This window comes from Candoia aspera, chromosome 6 (genome assembly GCF_035149785.1).
Source record: "Candoia aspera isolate rCanAsp1 chromosome 6, rCanAsp1.hap2, whole genome shotgun sequence".
In the NCBI taxonomy this organism is placed as follows: Eukaryota; Metazoa; Chordata; class Lepidosauria; order Squamata; family Boidae; genus Candoia; species Candoia aspera.
In genome coordinates, this window is record NC_086158.1 from 45,187,759 (window position 1) to 45,204,273 (window position 16,515).

The 16,515-nt window shown below is 38.7% G+C and overlaps 1 protein-coding gene across 1 annotated transcript in view; it reads right to left on the reverse strand.

Moving 5' to 3' along the window:
• The window catches only part of ARHGEF4 (Rho guanine nucleotide exchange factor 4), a 122,406-nt gene that overhangs the window by 38,453 nt on the left and 67,438 nt on the right, over positions 1-16,515 (reverse strand). Inside the window, 1 exon segment of the mRNA XM_063306951.1 lies at positions 15,936-16,069. Coding sequence (XP_063163021.1) covers positions 15,936-16,069 — 134 coding nt within the window.

Below are 16,515 nucleotides of genomic sequence, written 5' to 3' on the forward strand. Positions count from 1 at the left end.
GCATGAACATCCATGGATTAAATGTACTTCATCAGAGCCATCTGATTAAGTGAATCATATGCTTTAAAAGTTTAATATTACTGAAAAGAAGATTGCGAGTTTTAGCAAATAATTCATGCAAGTACTCAGAAAAATATCAGTGGCCAGAAGAGAAGAGCAAACTGAGTCTCTGACTTCACAACTATGATTAGAATTTTTTTCTTGCAAGTCATATTTGGAAGTTGCCTGATGAAGTGCAAGATCAGAATGTGTGCACAATTAAAGTATTCTAAGGAATAATTAATCACAATAACAGCACAAACATGGCAGAGGAAAAACAAATAAACACCGAACCGCTTCATCAAACCTATCCACAGATGATGTTTTAAATGCTTGTCCTTGAGAGGCCATTTCTGTTCTTGGGCAATTAATCTGGACTGACAGATCTCTTCTCTCCCCTACAAACTTAATTTACTTTCTGCTCATTAATCTTCATGAATCCTTTCTAAAGTTATCTATATTTGAAAATTAAAGCAAGAGGTGGAGATTTGTGATGAATGGGACCAATACTAGCATGGACCTAGTTTTATGGAGAGAATACTTGTGGCTTATAAAATAGCACAAAAAATGGGGGCAGTCTTAGTACTGTATGCAATTGTCTTCCTCTCACCCCACTAAGGCCAAGTAGATATTCACTTAATAGGAGGCTTGTAGCTAAGTATTTTACTTCTCCAAAATTAATTAACAAGCATGTAGGGGTTTGTGCAATCTCTCCCAGGACTGTGTGTGTGGTGAAGGGATGCTTATCTCCTGCCTCCTCATGTTGGCATGACTGAAAGTAAAATCCCCCTCTTTCCCTCTGTAACTAGGGAAAAAAGTTCCCATTTGACCCACTGGGAACTTTCTTTTTTAATTAGTGTTAGTTATGCTGGTTTCAGTCATGTTGAAGAAAGAAGGAATATACCTGCCCTATCCATTCACACTTCAGCAAAGGATCATTACCTTGCTGTGGTGCTGGAGCTTAAGCACCTCAATGATGCCATGAGCTAAACCGTGAAGGGCCACCCAAGACGGGAAGGTCATGACAGAGAGGTCAGACTAAATGCGATCCCTGGGGAAGGTAATGGCAACCCACCCCAGTATTCTTGCCGTGAAAACTAAATGGATCAGTACAACCAGAGATATGTCGGTATACCATCGGAAGATCAGGCCCCCAGGTCGGAAGATGGTCAAAATGCTACTGGGGAGGAACAGAGGATGAGTTCAACTAGCCCCAGACGTGATGATGCAGCTAGCTCAAAGCCGAAAGGACGGCTAACAGCCGACGGTGCTGGTGGTAAATGGCGAATCCGATGTTCTAAGGATCAACACACCATTGGAACCTGGAATGTAAGATCTATGAGCCAGGGAAATTGGATGTGGTTATTGGTGAGATGTCAAGAGTAAAGATAGACATTTTGGGCGTCAGTGAATTGAAATGGACTGGAATGGGCCACTGCACATCAAATGACCACCAGATCTACTACTGTGGACAAGAGGACCACAGAAGAAATGGAGTAGCCTTCATAATTAATAGTAAAGTGGCTAAAGCAGTGCTTGGATACAATCCAAAAAAGGACCGAATGATCTCAATTCGAATTCAGGGCAAGCCATCTAACATCACAGTGATCCAAATATACGCCCCAACCACAAATGCTGAAGAAGCTGAAGTAGAGCAGTTCTATGAGGATCTGCAGCACCTACTGGAGAACACACCTAAAAGAGATGTTATTTTCATCACAGGAGACTGGAATGCTAAGGTGGGCAGTCAAATGACACCTGGAATTACAGGTAAGCATGGCCTGGGAGAACAAAATGTTGGCAGATGCTGGGAAAGCCTTTAGCCCAGGAGAGGTCAAAAAAGTCACACACCAAGCATTTCTATAAAAATAATTTATTTACAGAAAGCAAAAACAAAAGCAAAACATTTAAAGTACATAGCTCCCTTTGGAGCAAGCCTTGTTGAGCTACATTTCCAGCAGAGAGAAAAAGAAGAAGTGAGAAGACAAGTCCGGGCAGTTCCTCCCCTCCCCCCAGGCTATTTGCATGAAGCACGTGAGAGGAGACAATCACTTGCAACCTTTTCACCCGGCCAAATGATTAGGTATAATAGTAGCTTAATCTGTTAGTAGGAAAACCTCAACACAAAATGAAGCAGGACATAGGCTGATAGAATTTTGCCAAGACAATTCACTCTGCATAACAAACACTCTCTTCCAACAACCTAAGAGACGGCTTTATACATGGACTTCACCAGATGGACAACACCGAAATCAGATTGACTACATCCTTTGCAGCCAAAGGTGGCGGACATCTGTACAGTTGGTAAAAACAAGACCTGGAGCTGACTGTAGTTCAGATCACGAACTTCTTCTTGCACAATTTAGGATCAGACTAAAGAGATTAGGGAAGACCCACAGATCAGCTAGATAGGAGCTCACTAATATTCCTAAGGAATATGCAGTGGAGGTGAAGAATAGATTTAAGGGACTGGACTTAGTAGATAGGGTCCCGGAAGAACTATGGACAGAAGTTCCATAGAAGTTCGCAGCATTGTTCAGGAGGTGGCAACAAAATACATCCCAAAGAAAGAGAAAACCAAGAAGGCAAAATGGCTGTCTGCTGAGACACTAGAAGTAGCCCAAGAAAGAAGGAAAGCAAAAGGCAACAGTGATAGGGGGAGATATGCCCAATTAAATGCAAAATTCCAGAGGTTAGCCAGAAGAGATAAGGAATTATTTTTAAACAAGCAGTGCATGGAAGTGGAAGAAGACAATAGAATAGGAAGGACAAGAGACCTCTTCCAGAAAATTAGAACCATTGGAGGTAAATTCCAGGCAAAAATGGGTATGATCAAAAACAAAGATGGCAAGGACCTAACACAAGAAGAAGAGATCAAGAAAAGGTGGCAAGAATATACAGAAGACCTGTATAGGAAGGATAACAATATCGGAGATAGCTTTGACGGTGTGGTCAGTGAGCTAGAGCCAGACATCCTGAAGAGTGAGGTTGAGTGGGCCTTAAGAAGCATTGCTAATAACAAGACAGCAGGAGACGACGGCATCCCAGCTGAACTGTTCAAAATCTTGCAAGATGATGCTGTCAAGTTAATGCATGCTATATGCCAGCAAATTTGGAAAACACAAGAATGGCCATCAGATTGGAAAAAATCAACTTATATCCCCATACCAAAAAAGGGGAACACTAAAGAATGTTCAAACTATCAAACAGTGGCACTCATTTCACATGCCAGTAAGGTAATGCTCAAGATCCTGCAAGGTAGACTTCAGCAGTTCATGGAGCGAGAATTGCCAGATGTACAAGCTGGGTTTAGAAAAGGCAGAGGAACTAGAGACCAAATTGCCATTATCCGCTGGATAATGGAAAAAGCCAGGGAGTTTCAGAAAAACATCTATTTCTGTTTTATTGACTATTCTAAAGCCTTTGACTGTGTGGACCATAACAAATTGTGGCAAGTTCTTAATGGTTTGGGGATACCAAGTCATCTTGTCTGCCTCCTGAAGAATCTGTATAACGACCAAGTAGCAACAATAAGCACAGACCACTGAACAACGGACTGGTTTAAGATTGGGAAAGGAGTACGGCAGGGCTGTATACTCTCACCCTACCTATTCAACTTGTATGCAGAACACATCATGCGGCAAGCCGGGCTTGAGGAATCCAAGGCTGGAGTTAAAATCTCTGGAAGAAACATTAACAATCTCAGATATGCAGATGATACCACTTTGATGGCTGAAAGCGAAGAGGAACTGAGGAGCCTTATGATGAAGGTGAAAGAAGAAAGTGCAAAAGCTGGCTTGCAGCTAAACCTCAAAAAAACCAAGATTATGGCAACCAGCTTGATTGATAACTGGCAAATAGAGGGAGAAAATGTAGAAGCAGTGAAAGACTTTGTATTCCTAGGTGCAAAGATTACTGCAGATGCTGACTGCAGTCAGGAAATCAGAAGACGCTTAATCCTTGGGAGAAGAGCAATGACAAATCTCGATAAAATAGTTAAGAGCAGAGACATCACACTGACAACAAAGGTCTGCATAGTTAAAGCAATGGTGTTCCCCGTAGTAACATATGGCTGCGAGAGCTGGACCATAAGGAAGGCTGAGAGAAGGAAGATCGATGCTTTGGAACTGTGGTGTTGGAGGAAAATTCTGAGAGTGCCTTGGACTGCAAGAAGATCAAACCAGTCCATCCTCCAGGAAATAAAGCCAGACTGCTCACTTGAGGGAATGATATTAAAGGCAAAACTGAAATACTTTGGCCACATAATGAGAAGACAGGACACCCTGGAGAAGATGCTGATGCTAGGGAGAGTGGAGGGCAAAAGGAAGAGGGGCCGACCAAGGGCAAGATGGATGGATGATATTCTAGAGGTGACGGACTCGTCCCTGGGGGAGCTGGGGGTGTTGATGACCGACAGGAAGCTCTGGCATGGGCTGGTCCATGAAGTCACGAAGGGTCAGAAGCGACTAAACGAATAAACAACAACAACATCCATTCACAAGGATCCTGGCAAGGATCCTTTACTTGGGTGCCAATAGTTAATTGAGGGGAGAGGAAGTGAACATGTAGTCTGAGTCCATGTCCTATCTCTTTAACCTCTTGCATACTTTCTAAGGCTTTAAAGGAAAGCACCAATGCCTTAACCTGGTCCTGGTAACAGATGATTGATGTAAATAATGTATAACTATTTTAGCTATCCTGAGAGGCCCAGTGGATTTTGGTGACCAAATTAAACTTCTGGATTACTTTTAAAATTACTTCATGTATTACAAAGACCAAAGCCCTCTAGTAAAAAAAAAACAGAGATAAAACAAGTTACAAACAGAATTCATAAAAAACATGATTATAAAAAGAAATTACAGATCCAGGAATATTTGATTGAGATTCCTAAATAACATTGAATAAATTCAGCAGACACCTAACTGAGAGTGGTCTTAGCTCATAAGCAACTGGTAGGTGTATCGCTTGGTCAAGGGATCAGACAGGTACTGCGCATGTAATCGGGTCAAAACAGCTGATTCCGCATGACTTCTGGTGATGCAGCCACACCTGCAGTGTGTTAGGATGGAGGCTGAGTCAGAGGAAGACAAAGAAGGTCCATTAGGACCGTTAGATCAATTGGTGGGAATTGATGGGGAAGGCGCAAAAATTGAGAAAAGCCTAGTGTGGGAAGAAGAAAAGTAGCTGATTGGTCAGGGGCATGAGCTGCCATCACCGCTGCCAATCAGTGCGAGAGAATGACAAGCAGGAAGGAGGGCTGAACAACAGAAGGCCCGATTGGCTTCTAACCGCTGATTTATGTATGTGTTCCGTATCTCTTATAAGGGGTTAGTTTAACCTCTGGTTTGCTAGTAAAACTGAATTACTGTGTCACAAAATGATGCATGTCTAAAAAGTGTGTCACCAACATGAAAAGTTTGGAAAGCTCTGATCTATTGGTCAACAAAACAGTCTACTCTCAGATGAACATGTTCAGTATTACAATAAGGTACAGCTGCATCCGGGTATAAAAAATAACAACAATATGATGTTTGCATGGTTCAAGAAAAAAGAAAATCAGAGGCAAGAGTGCATCAAATTTGAACCATAATTTTTAGCTACTGGTTGTATGCTAACACAAACTTCTGTATGCGTTACAGTATTGCTTTTCTGTTTTTGTTACTTGTCAAATTGCAAGTAATATTTGTTTTATTGTAATGGAATTTACTATATACCATCCACAAATGAGACAGCTCTTAACCAGATAAACTCGAATTTCTACATACATGTTCCCTCTCCCACTTTATTCTCTTGAACACAGCTGTAAGCACATGTGTGGGTTTCCATACCTTTTTAAAAGAATAAAAAGTAAAACCTTAAGTCCAGAATTTCAGAATACTCCATTCCCACATCAAAGTCCTGCTCTGAAATTACAAGAAAAAGGTTGACACCTTGCTACTACCAATTAGGTTGGAAGATTGGTTTCCCTCTTTGCTGAAAGCATCCAGAGAGGTGCCAAAAAGATATTTAGGTCATTTCCTTATTAGCAATTTATTGTATAACTTCTTCATAGCATCATCAAGCCACTGTTAAGTGTTATAAAACCTTTCCACCTTATTGTGGTTTTGCCATGATGATTTAATAAGTCTAGAAGACAGTAGACTGTAAAATGCTAGTGTGGAAAGGATCTTACCTCTTCTCCAGATAACAATTTTAAAAAATGACACCAACAAATCTTTAGCTCTTCTGGAGGCCTAAGGATAAGGCAAAATGTACTAGTCTGTCCATTCAATTTGTAAGAAACCAATCTGTTGCTTTCTTTAGCCAAGGAATGAAGTCATAGTAATGGTTGGCATGTCGACAGCTTGGAGAAGGTCCTGCCTAATACATTTTTTCCTACCAGTGAATATTTTTTTTAAAAGTCTCCCCTAACATGACATTACTGCTTTTTTTAGAACAATTACACATTAGAATGGCAGTGTAGCTATGATTAAGCAGTACTGTTGCCACCCAAGTAGAAGCAGCATAACATTTCTCACTTAATTCTTTTTAATGGTTTTTTTCTGAGTTTCTAAACATTTAAAATTTGTCCTGCTAATACAGGCAAATAGCCCCTCGTTAACAAACACATGGGCATCAACTGAAAGACTATGAGTTATACCAGCCATGCAAAATAATCCTCCAATGTTATTATGCCCATTGTGCTGTAGGAGTTGTTCAAATGGGATAAGACAATGCTACAATCACATCCAGGGTTAGTATCCAAGTTCCTGAGGGCTTGGGAGGGGATGTTCCAAGAATGTGGTGGCAGGAGCTGAAGCTGATTATAGCAGCAGTGCAATTATGGATTGGAGAACTTTGTAGGGGATGTAAGTGTGTACATAACATTAAGTGAGGCTGCAATATTTAGTCTCTTTCTTCCAGAGTGGATCATTGTCTTCAAGGCACAGGCCATGAAGATGTAATGGTATGTGGGAATGACGTTGGGAGACAGGAGGAAGAGGCGAAGACTAGAGAACAGTCAGAAAAGAGGCAGCTGAGCCTGCAGAAGCAATGGGGGCATGGCAAATGTCTTAGAAGGGACACTCCCTAGTTTCTTGGACTGTAAAGGCGACGGGGGAGAGGTGTATTTTCAGACTTGCAAAATTCTGTTAATATAACCTTACAATAAAGTTAGAGCTAGTACTTCTGGGTGTGCTTCTTGTGTGGACTACCTCGCAAGTTTGACAGAAGATGAGGCAGGATGTCATGTACCCACTCAGAAAAAATAGTTTTCTTGAGCTGCAATATAGTGTGGTCTGTTTTCCAATGCACTGTCATGAATTTACTTGTATCTCTTATGTATAACCTGGAGAGCATAGGCTAAAAAGACACAATATAAACCACCTCATTTAACATGCATTTAACAATTCCGCTGAAATGTTAAATGTATGTCTGAATAAGAAAAAAATGGTCTGTTAGGAAGAGGTAACAGGAAGCACATGGTCTATTTAATTCTGGTAAATCACTGTTATCAACTAGCATCAGTTCCTACAAATGTGATGATGAAAAATACATATGCATATGTATTCCTAGAGACATTTTTTAAATGCCTCTATTAAGTGCACAAAACAATGGGTGCAATTCTACATATATACTATTCTAGGTAATTGGGAAAAGGCTACCAGAAACAGTTGATAAAACATAATCAGTATCATCACTCTTCTCATCAACTTCCAAAAGTATCAGTCAAAAGATCTTGATGATATAAATCAACAGAGCCATAGCCATGGTAATACTGGAATCACAGAATCAGGACCTTGGAGATCATACTTTCAACTCCCTGCCCAGTGCAGAAATCCTTTACCACAGTATCTCTGACAGTTGGCCATCCACCTACAACAAAGGAGAGTGTGCCACTTCCTGACACAGTCTGATCCATTGTTGAACAGCTGTTAAGATTAAGAAATGCTTTCCCATGTCCACTTGAAATCTATATCCTTGTGATTTAAATCCTTTTTCACTGTTGTTCTCTTTTCTGGAAGAATTCCAAACAATTCTGCCTTCTTCTACATGACAATCCTTCAGATACCTGAAGACAGATTACACGTCTCTCTGCAATCTTCTCCAGGCTATACATACCCAAAGCCTACAATTGTTTCTCAAAGGCTTTTCCTTCTAGCCTCCTTAGCATCTTGATTGCTCTCCTCTGGATACACTTCAGTCTGCCAGTGTCCTTCCTAAAATGCAGTGCCCAAACTGGATGCACATTATAAAGAGGAAAAATTACTTATCTTACCTGGCATTATACATCTGCTGAGCAGCCTAGGACTGCATTTCCTTTTTAGAAGCTACATCACATTGGATTTTGCATTTGTCCCTGTGGAAATTCATCTTCAGCTTATCAAGATACTCATGAATCTTCATACTGTTGCATAAGGAATTTGCTATCTCTCTTTGTGTCATCAGCAAATTTGACAATATTTTCTAACCTCTAATCCAAGTCATTTATAAATATATTGAACAACAACATTAGAACACCACCCAGAGCTGAACTACTCAACACTTTCCCATCTTCTCATGGAGCTATTGGCATACACTCATTAGGTACAATTGTTTAACCAGCTCTGCTGATTAATGATAGAATATTTTCCAATTTGCTCTACTAGAATCTCATGGGAGTTTTGTCAAATGTTTTAAAGAAATCAAGGTACACTATGTCAACAGCATTCTTATGGCACGTTAAACCAGTCACTCTGTCAAGAAAAGAGTTCAGATTCATTTGGGATGTATTGTTCTTGAGAAACCCATACTAGCTTCTGCCAAACAATGCATGGCTTTCACAAACTGACTGCTTAACAATCTTTCCCAAATTTTTGCCTGATGTCAAGCTAATCTATCTGCAGTTACTTAATTGCATAGAAACAACATTTGCTCTTCTCCCTCTGACATCACAATTCTTCAAAGATCACAGAAAGATTTCCAAGATGACATCTCCAGGCTCCCTCAAGTCTCTCAAATTTAATTGTTCTAGTCCTGGAGACTTAAACTCATTCATGGTAGCCAGGTGCTGCCTAACCATTTCTTTATTTACCTTGGGTTGCCACTCCTTCCTTTTGCCAATTGTTTTGCTTAAGTTCATTTAAACACAGGTTGTTTTGAACAAAGTTCCTCTTTGGGAAGAAGAAGCAAAGTAAGAATTGAAGAGCACTGCCTTCTGCCACTCACCTATTATTATCCTACCATTTACCCTTAGCAGGGGACCAGCCTTTCCTTTTCTTTACTACTGATATAGTAAAACAAAAAAGTCACTTTTTATCCTTTTAGCTTTCCTTGAGAGCCTATGTTTCCTTTTGTGCTTTAGGTTTTTTTTAAAAAAACTTCCTTTCTACTGATATGAGCTATTTGGTAGTATACAACTTTGTGATTCCCTTTTTTATACATGTCCTTTTTAACTGTTAGCTAAGTTAAAAGTTCCTTCTGCAACCACTACAGTTTCCTGTTTTTCATATGGAAATGTGTGCCATGTTCTTCCAGTATCATTTCTGAGACGTGCCCAGCCCTCTGGTCCTCCCACTGATCTGAGGTTATCTGTCCATGGGATCCCACCTAGTATTTCTCTAAGCTTGATGAAATTGGCTCTCCTGAAATCTAGTGTGCACGCTCCAATTTCTTTTAGAAGGGTACCTGCTCCTATACATTTTAAAATGCTAGAACACTTGCCAATTTATACTGACAAATACAATCTGTGATGCAGGGATGAAAAAAGCTATCTGTGGACATTTATTCTTTGTAATTGGACGGTGGTCCACCATCAAGTAAAACTGAGTTATTTAAGAAATACATGCTGGAACAGATGTTTCATTGTCCAAAGTCAAATAAGTAAGAAGGAAAACCCACTGAAATACAGTAGCCCTTTCTTCCTAGTAAATAGTCATAAGATCAGGCTGCAAGGTTCATCCCAGAATGGGTTCAGTTTCTTTTTTTAATCAAAGGGATAAAATTCACAGACAGTGACTTCCTACCTCATTTTCATATAAGGAGTCATTTGTGTGAAATCAACCCACAGATGAGATAGCAAGTGTTACCTTGTCAGAAAAGAAATGCTTGAAAATTAACAGTGTGGTAGAAAAGTCACCGGATATGAATCAGACTCCAAATAATTACTTTTCTGAAATTTGTAGCATTGTCATTGAAATCCAAAGGCAGTTTATGCTGTATTTTAACAGAGAAAGGGGATATAAGATCTTTGGTTCCAGAGTTTGTTCGTTTATATTTCAAATTTTGTCACCGCCCATCTCGCTCAAAGAGCGACTCTCGGCACTTTACAATAAAATGTCTCCTTGTTGAAGCATGTGTTACATGTGTCCCCCCCTCTGGCCTTCAGTGCAGCCTCCAAAATCCCTCCAAACAGTAATTTTTACTTTAGCAGAAGAGGAAATATAGATCATGTTTATTATATTAAAGTAATTTAAATCAAAATTCATGTTTGTCCTTTCAGTAACAGTAACAGGATGAATAGTGATGACCTCAGGTCTATTCAGAGTATATTTAAATACCATCCAGCCTGTACCAGAGCAGGAATGGAGCTATTTCATTTTAGACATCTAGATCCATGACAGCTTAAAAAAAAAAGAGTGGAAACTTGCTGCAAGAAAGATAGGGAAAGCGAGCTGCAATTACTGTACATGCCATTTGAAATTATTTCTAGAGGGTTTAAGCACGGATAGCACTTCATGAATTGCATTTATTGGCAGGCAGCTCAGAGTGAACGGTCTCTGATTTGGTTTTGCTGTGGAGGTGGGGGAAAGAGTGAAATAGAAGTGAAGTGACAATAGACCTTTCAGACTCATCACAGCAAGGCCTGAGGTACAAAGCTAATGTCGGTTTGACACTGCAAAGTCCCTCAAAAGAGGAAATTAAATACAGTAATAACAAAGATTAGGAGAGTGTACTTGAACCATTAAAAAAAAGACACCCACACAGTTCATGTCACCAGGAAAGAACAGATATAAATTATTAATTATTATTCATTTTGTGAACTTTTGATTAGAAGAACAGAGAGAGAATCCAATTTAAACGTAATTATTTTATTTCCAGTGTAGAATGAAAACAAGATATGCCACACTGCACTGTAAATGGACTCTAGTTCTTCAGACTCCACTATAAAGTACAATTTAGGATTGTGCAACTTGGTTCTTCAGTCAGTCCCATTCTGAACAGAAGGCATCAGCTTGGATAAGGCTGGTTTCATCCACGCCTGATATAACCATTCTATATATGCAATAGACTTTTGGTACAAGCTATGTGGTGGGGTGGGATTGTATCACCTGCTTCAACATGGAGACATTAACCTTGAAAATGGGGAAGTGGATGGAGAAAAGGCTTAACCATCTTCTCTCCCAACTTCTTCTCTTCCCCCACCTTCCTCTTCACACTGAAGGTGCTTTTCTTTTTTTAAAAAAGTGCCAGGAATCACTTGTATGATTAGTTTATCATGTGTAGCTAGTAACTGAGTGGTGAATATAGAAGCTGCTTCTGCATGAGGTGAAGCAATATTCACCTGTTCACTATCTAGATGACCTGTCAGAATTGTGCTGAGGCCACTAGCAGGAAGAGGGATAATTATTATTTTATTGTGACTTTAACATTGTGAATTGCCTTTAACCCCTGTTAAAATTAGTATTAATTCCTTAATGATGCATAATGATGGGCAAAAGAAGGTCTCTAAATTTTTTTAATTACACAATAATCAGGTCCAACAGTGTTTGGAAATCAGTCTTCAAAGAAATAAACAAGATCTGTTTGCCTCTCTGTACCAGCAATACCAGAATTACGTCTTTCATTATCTTTTGAGGAAAAAATAAATAAATATTAAAAATAAACACAGTATCAGATTAATGCTACTGCAGCGTTGTAGTCCAGAAAGGGAAGGAAACTAGTACTCCAACTCTTAGACATTTGGAACTCCATATTATTAGAAACAGTTTCAAAGGAAAAACTCATGGGTACATTAGATAATATGCAGGGAGAGTGTCCCTTTTTTTCAAGCTTGGAAAGATTTTATTCAGTTTGCTAAAACTTCATTCGGTTTGCTAAAACTTCAGAGTGATTTAAGAGACATTTGCCTGTAACAATGATGTGGATTTTGCAGGGAAAAGAAAAATGATTATTCTGAAGAGTCTTCATAAATCAGACATTTATTTTGGCTATATTGTTCCTTAGTTAATTATGTGATGTTTCTGAGTATTTTTACTCTAATCTGTTAAATGTTAATGGTGTGGTTTTAAGATATGTATTATCTATAATAATGCAAAAATACTATTTTAGTAGCTTAGTTTAATATTTTAGTATTATGTATATGGAGAGCCAATTTGGTGTAAGTATCTTACATGCTTAGCAATTTAGCAATTTATATTCTGAATAGGTTAGGTTTTTCTCTCTATGCTATTTTAGTTTATCTTAATTTGTGTAATCTGTTTAGAAATTTTTCTTCTACTTTCTTATAAAGTCTTTAAGTTTTTATAAAACTGTATACAATTTAATAAAAACATTATGAGATATATAATCAGAGAGCAAATGAGATTCTTCTGTACAGACTTCTGGTGAAGCAATGGCAAACTGAAGACAGCTCCGCTGAGAGAGGAGCCAACGACCACAGCAGAACAAGGAGCCTGCAAATGGATTGGCTTCTCGGAATTCCTTTCCAGAAAAGGAGAGGACTTGGGATTGTCCACAAGCATTCCATATAGAAGCTCACCACAAGGAGACTGTAAGACAGCAGTCTCCAGGGGATTTAGAGCTCTGGGAGCTGATGGATCGCCATCTTTGCCCAAGCCACAGTAAGCACCTTCAAAAGGACGCTGGGTTCGCATACTTCCTTTCTTAATCACTTCTGGAAATTGCTTGTTAATGGTTTTTCATATATTAAGAACCTTCAAAATGGCAAGTTTCATCAAACTGGGTGAGTCTCCTTCAATCCTTGGTGAAATAAGCTTTATGCAAATTTAAGGGCTTAAAAAATTCTGGAACAAACAGCAAAAGGGTGATTAGAATGTTGATTTCGGAAAGTTATAAACAGACTAAGGGGCCAGATGGATTTGAAATAAGATTTTGAAATTAATTACAGAATCCTTCCTGCGGGTTGTTTAAATGAGTATGTATATGTATATGTACAGAATATATACCTTCCTGTGGGATAATGCTGTTGATTAAGAAAAAAAAAACCATGATAGGATGGACTTTGAAGTTTGGACACTAGAGGGAACCAGAAAGAATTAAAGATAAATAATTAAAGGAGAAGAGACCCAGTAATACAGAATGGAGCAAAATACTCTAACTTTTGAAGAATTCAAGGTATTTGGGAACCACGCACTCGGAAGTAACTCTTAAGATTGTCTGCTATCATAAAATGGATTTAAAAGAGGTTATAGAAGAGGAACAGGTTCTAATGAACAGGACTGAGATGGAGGCTGATTCAAATGTGAATTTTAAAATGACAGGTTACAAGAATGATATAGAAAAAGATGCTACACTGGATTTACAAATGTAATTGGCTGATGTCTTAATAATTAAAAAATATACAAATAACAAACCAGACTTGGATAACTTTCTTACTTTGGATTTACCAAAGAGACATGTTAAAGTTTTGAAGGCGTTTCTGAGAAGAGACAAGGAGAAAATGAAAAGAAATCAAGTTCTGGGACAATATTTAAAGGGATTGAAAGATCGAAAGATTAAGATTGTTAAAAGCAAAGGGAAACAATATAAAGTTCATTTATTTGATTAAGGTTAAAATATATATTTTGTTGTTTCTGGTAACTCTTAATGGATCTTTGCTGACCAGGACCAAATGATGAGGCTTTTAAAGATTTGTTTATAGACAAGAGATGAAATATGGGAAGAGACCTTTTGTTGTAGCATTTTTATTATTAAAAAAAGAAAATCTACTTGAATATTAAAAAGCAAAATCTACTGCTATTGGCAGCGGCTCCTGCTATTTCAGCAAAATAACACACACCCTTCTTTAGAAGTAGGACAGCAAGTTAAAGGTCTTTGTCTGTAGAAAATCCTTTGCTACAAATCAATTTTTGATCGTAAAATAACTGCATTCCTGTGGGTGATTATAAATAGTTTCACAGCATACCTTTCAATATGCCAACTGCCCAGCACAGACCAGATTTTCACAATACAGCTGCCTTGGTTAGCTTATGGGAAAGGCAAGTGCTCTCTTTATATACCAAAGGTTTTCGGACAAATAGAGGATGGGGGAAAGAGATCATTTTCCATTCTGTCAATAATCTTACTGAGTCAACTGGGCAGCCTCTCTCTCTCTCTTTAATTTACTTCCAAGCTGGTCAGGAAGACAAAATGGTAGAGGTACAATGGGCTGTAATTAAATAACTTCCCTGAAATACTTAGACTGCCAATATTTCAAAATGTCCAGTAAAAAACTACATTATGTGTGACACAACTAAACTCCTTGCAAGAGCTAACAATGCAAAAATTTGATTTCAGAATGATAGGCCAGAAAGCGTGCTGAACCCATTCAGAGAGACTGGGGCGGGGGGGGGGGGGGGCAAAAAAGCAGCAAGTTTGCAAGTATTTGCTGGAGAACTGTCACATGATCAGCAGTTGCAGAATTGCATATCAACTTCCTTGCTGATACATCCCTCACTGCCAGGACAATGTCAGAACTATTTCTCAATGGACTCTATCAAAGAGAACCAGATGGCCTGTTTTAGGCACTTCTGGAAGCCAAGCAGGGGCCTATGGATTTTGGCCTTAACATTGTATACGTATTCAGCCACTGCGGTTTATAAGCCATGGATTCTGGTTTAGCATAACTTGTAAACCAGGCCACTCTGCCTTGTTCAAAAAAACACCACAACTTAGGGGACTCATGAATCTTCTCTCTATAAATGCTCAGAGAATCAGAGAAATACAGCTTTTGCTCACAACATCACTAGCCATTCCAAGAATTTCTGTCACTTTATATGAGGCCAGAAAACGACTGATTAAACGCATCGGCTGTATATAAGACTCCCAGGTCATTTTCTGAACATACAACTTAGATGCATCCATGGAACAGCTAAGACAGCTCTAGCACCTTTTGCAAAGTCAATCTTGAATCAAATCACAGTAAATATCAAAATGCTTATAACCCTTTTCTGTGCATCTGCTGGATTGAATCATGCTCAACAGGCTATTAATTGGAGATGACAATAATGGTGGAGCAATCCTTTTAGGCCAGCAAAAATGCTAGTTTTACTGTATTGACTCGTATTTTCTTAAGGACTGTCTCCCCTCTGCTTGCCAATCCAGGAATAAGGTCATAATCTGAGGCCTTTATTTCAAACTCCTCCCCAGCAAGATGAGGCAGGTAGAATATAGAATGTCCTTTCTTGAAAGGTTACCTGTCACCTTCTTTACATGGCAGCAATTTGACTCCTAGTGGTCTTCCACTCCCATTTCCACCCCAACCCTCCCAAAAATAAAAAACAGATCAAAACAAAAATTGGCCATGCCACTTCAACCACATCATGAGATGGGTTCCTGCAGTTCTCCAGAAGATAAGGAAGCTGAATGTGGCTCTTGACCCCTTAGAAGTTACTTCTGATCTAAATGGATGGGCATTTCATTATTAAAAGGACTGCCTTATAATTGGTGGCATGGGTCCACTGTTAAGGTTAGACATTATAATTGTGGAATCTCTCTCTCCCAAAAAGTGTTTTTAGCATCCTTACTAAGTATTTTCTTTTGGAAGTATTAAAGATATGGCTGTTGAAATCTGCTTTTAATTTCTTAAGGATATTGGCCTATACTTTTAAGCTGTAATTTTAAGTCCTGTTGTTAGAAGAGATAAATGAGCTATTAGAAAACGCATTTAACAGTAAATGTATTTTATTTTCCTTGGTTAGTAAGAGCTGCAGCAGTACCTCATTAATAGCAAGTTGCTCTCCTCCACCACCTGGGTGGCCATAACGATGACTCGAACTTCGGAAATCTTCATACAAATCCTCTTCACTCCCAATATCATCACTGGTCTTCTCTAGTGATCCATCAGCAATTACTAAAATGACAAATATATATAATAGTTCTATTATAAAATAGAATAGTGTTGAAGTCATGAATGAAAGAAATATAAATATAAATAATCAGTCTATATATTTCTAAAAGTCTAATAAAGCACAGACACAGAACTATAATTTTTAGGGCTGTGAAGTGCAAAAAATGTTTTAAAGCATGTGCTGTTACAGCACAATCCCAGGAAAAGACACCTTTGCCTTAAGGAGTTGCAGAATGATGCAATGTGTACAACCCCACATTCTGAAGCATCTTTTTGCCATTGAATCCAACATGCTGCCCTGTCTTAATAATTTGTAAACAAATATAATAGAACTATTTTACAGAGGTCTTGTGAGAAAAGCACACTAACCAGTACTCCTTGGGAAAAGGATATAATTATTGGAGTCTATTATACCATAGCATGCACCTTCTTATATCAGATTTATTCTC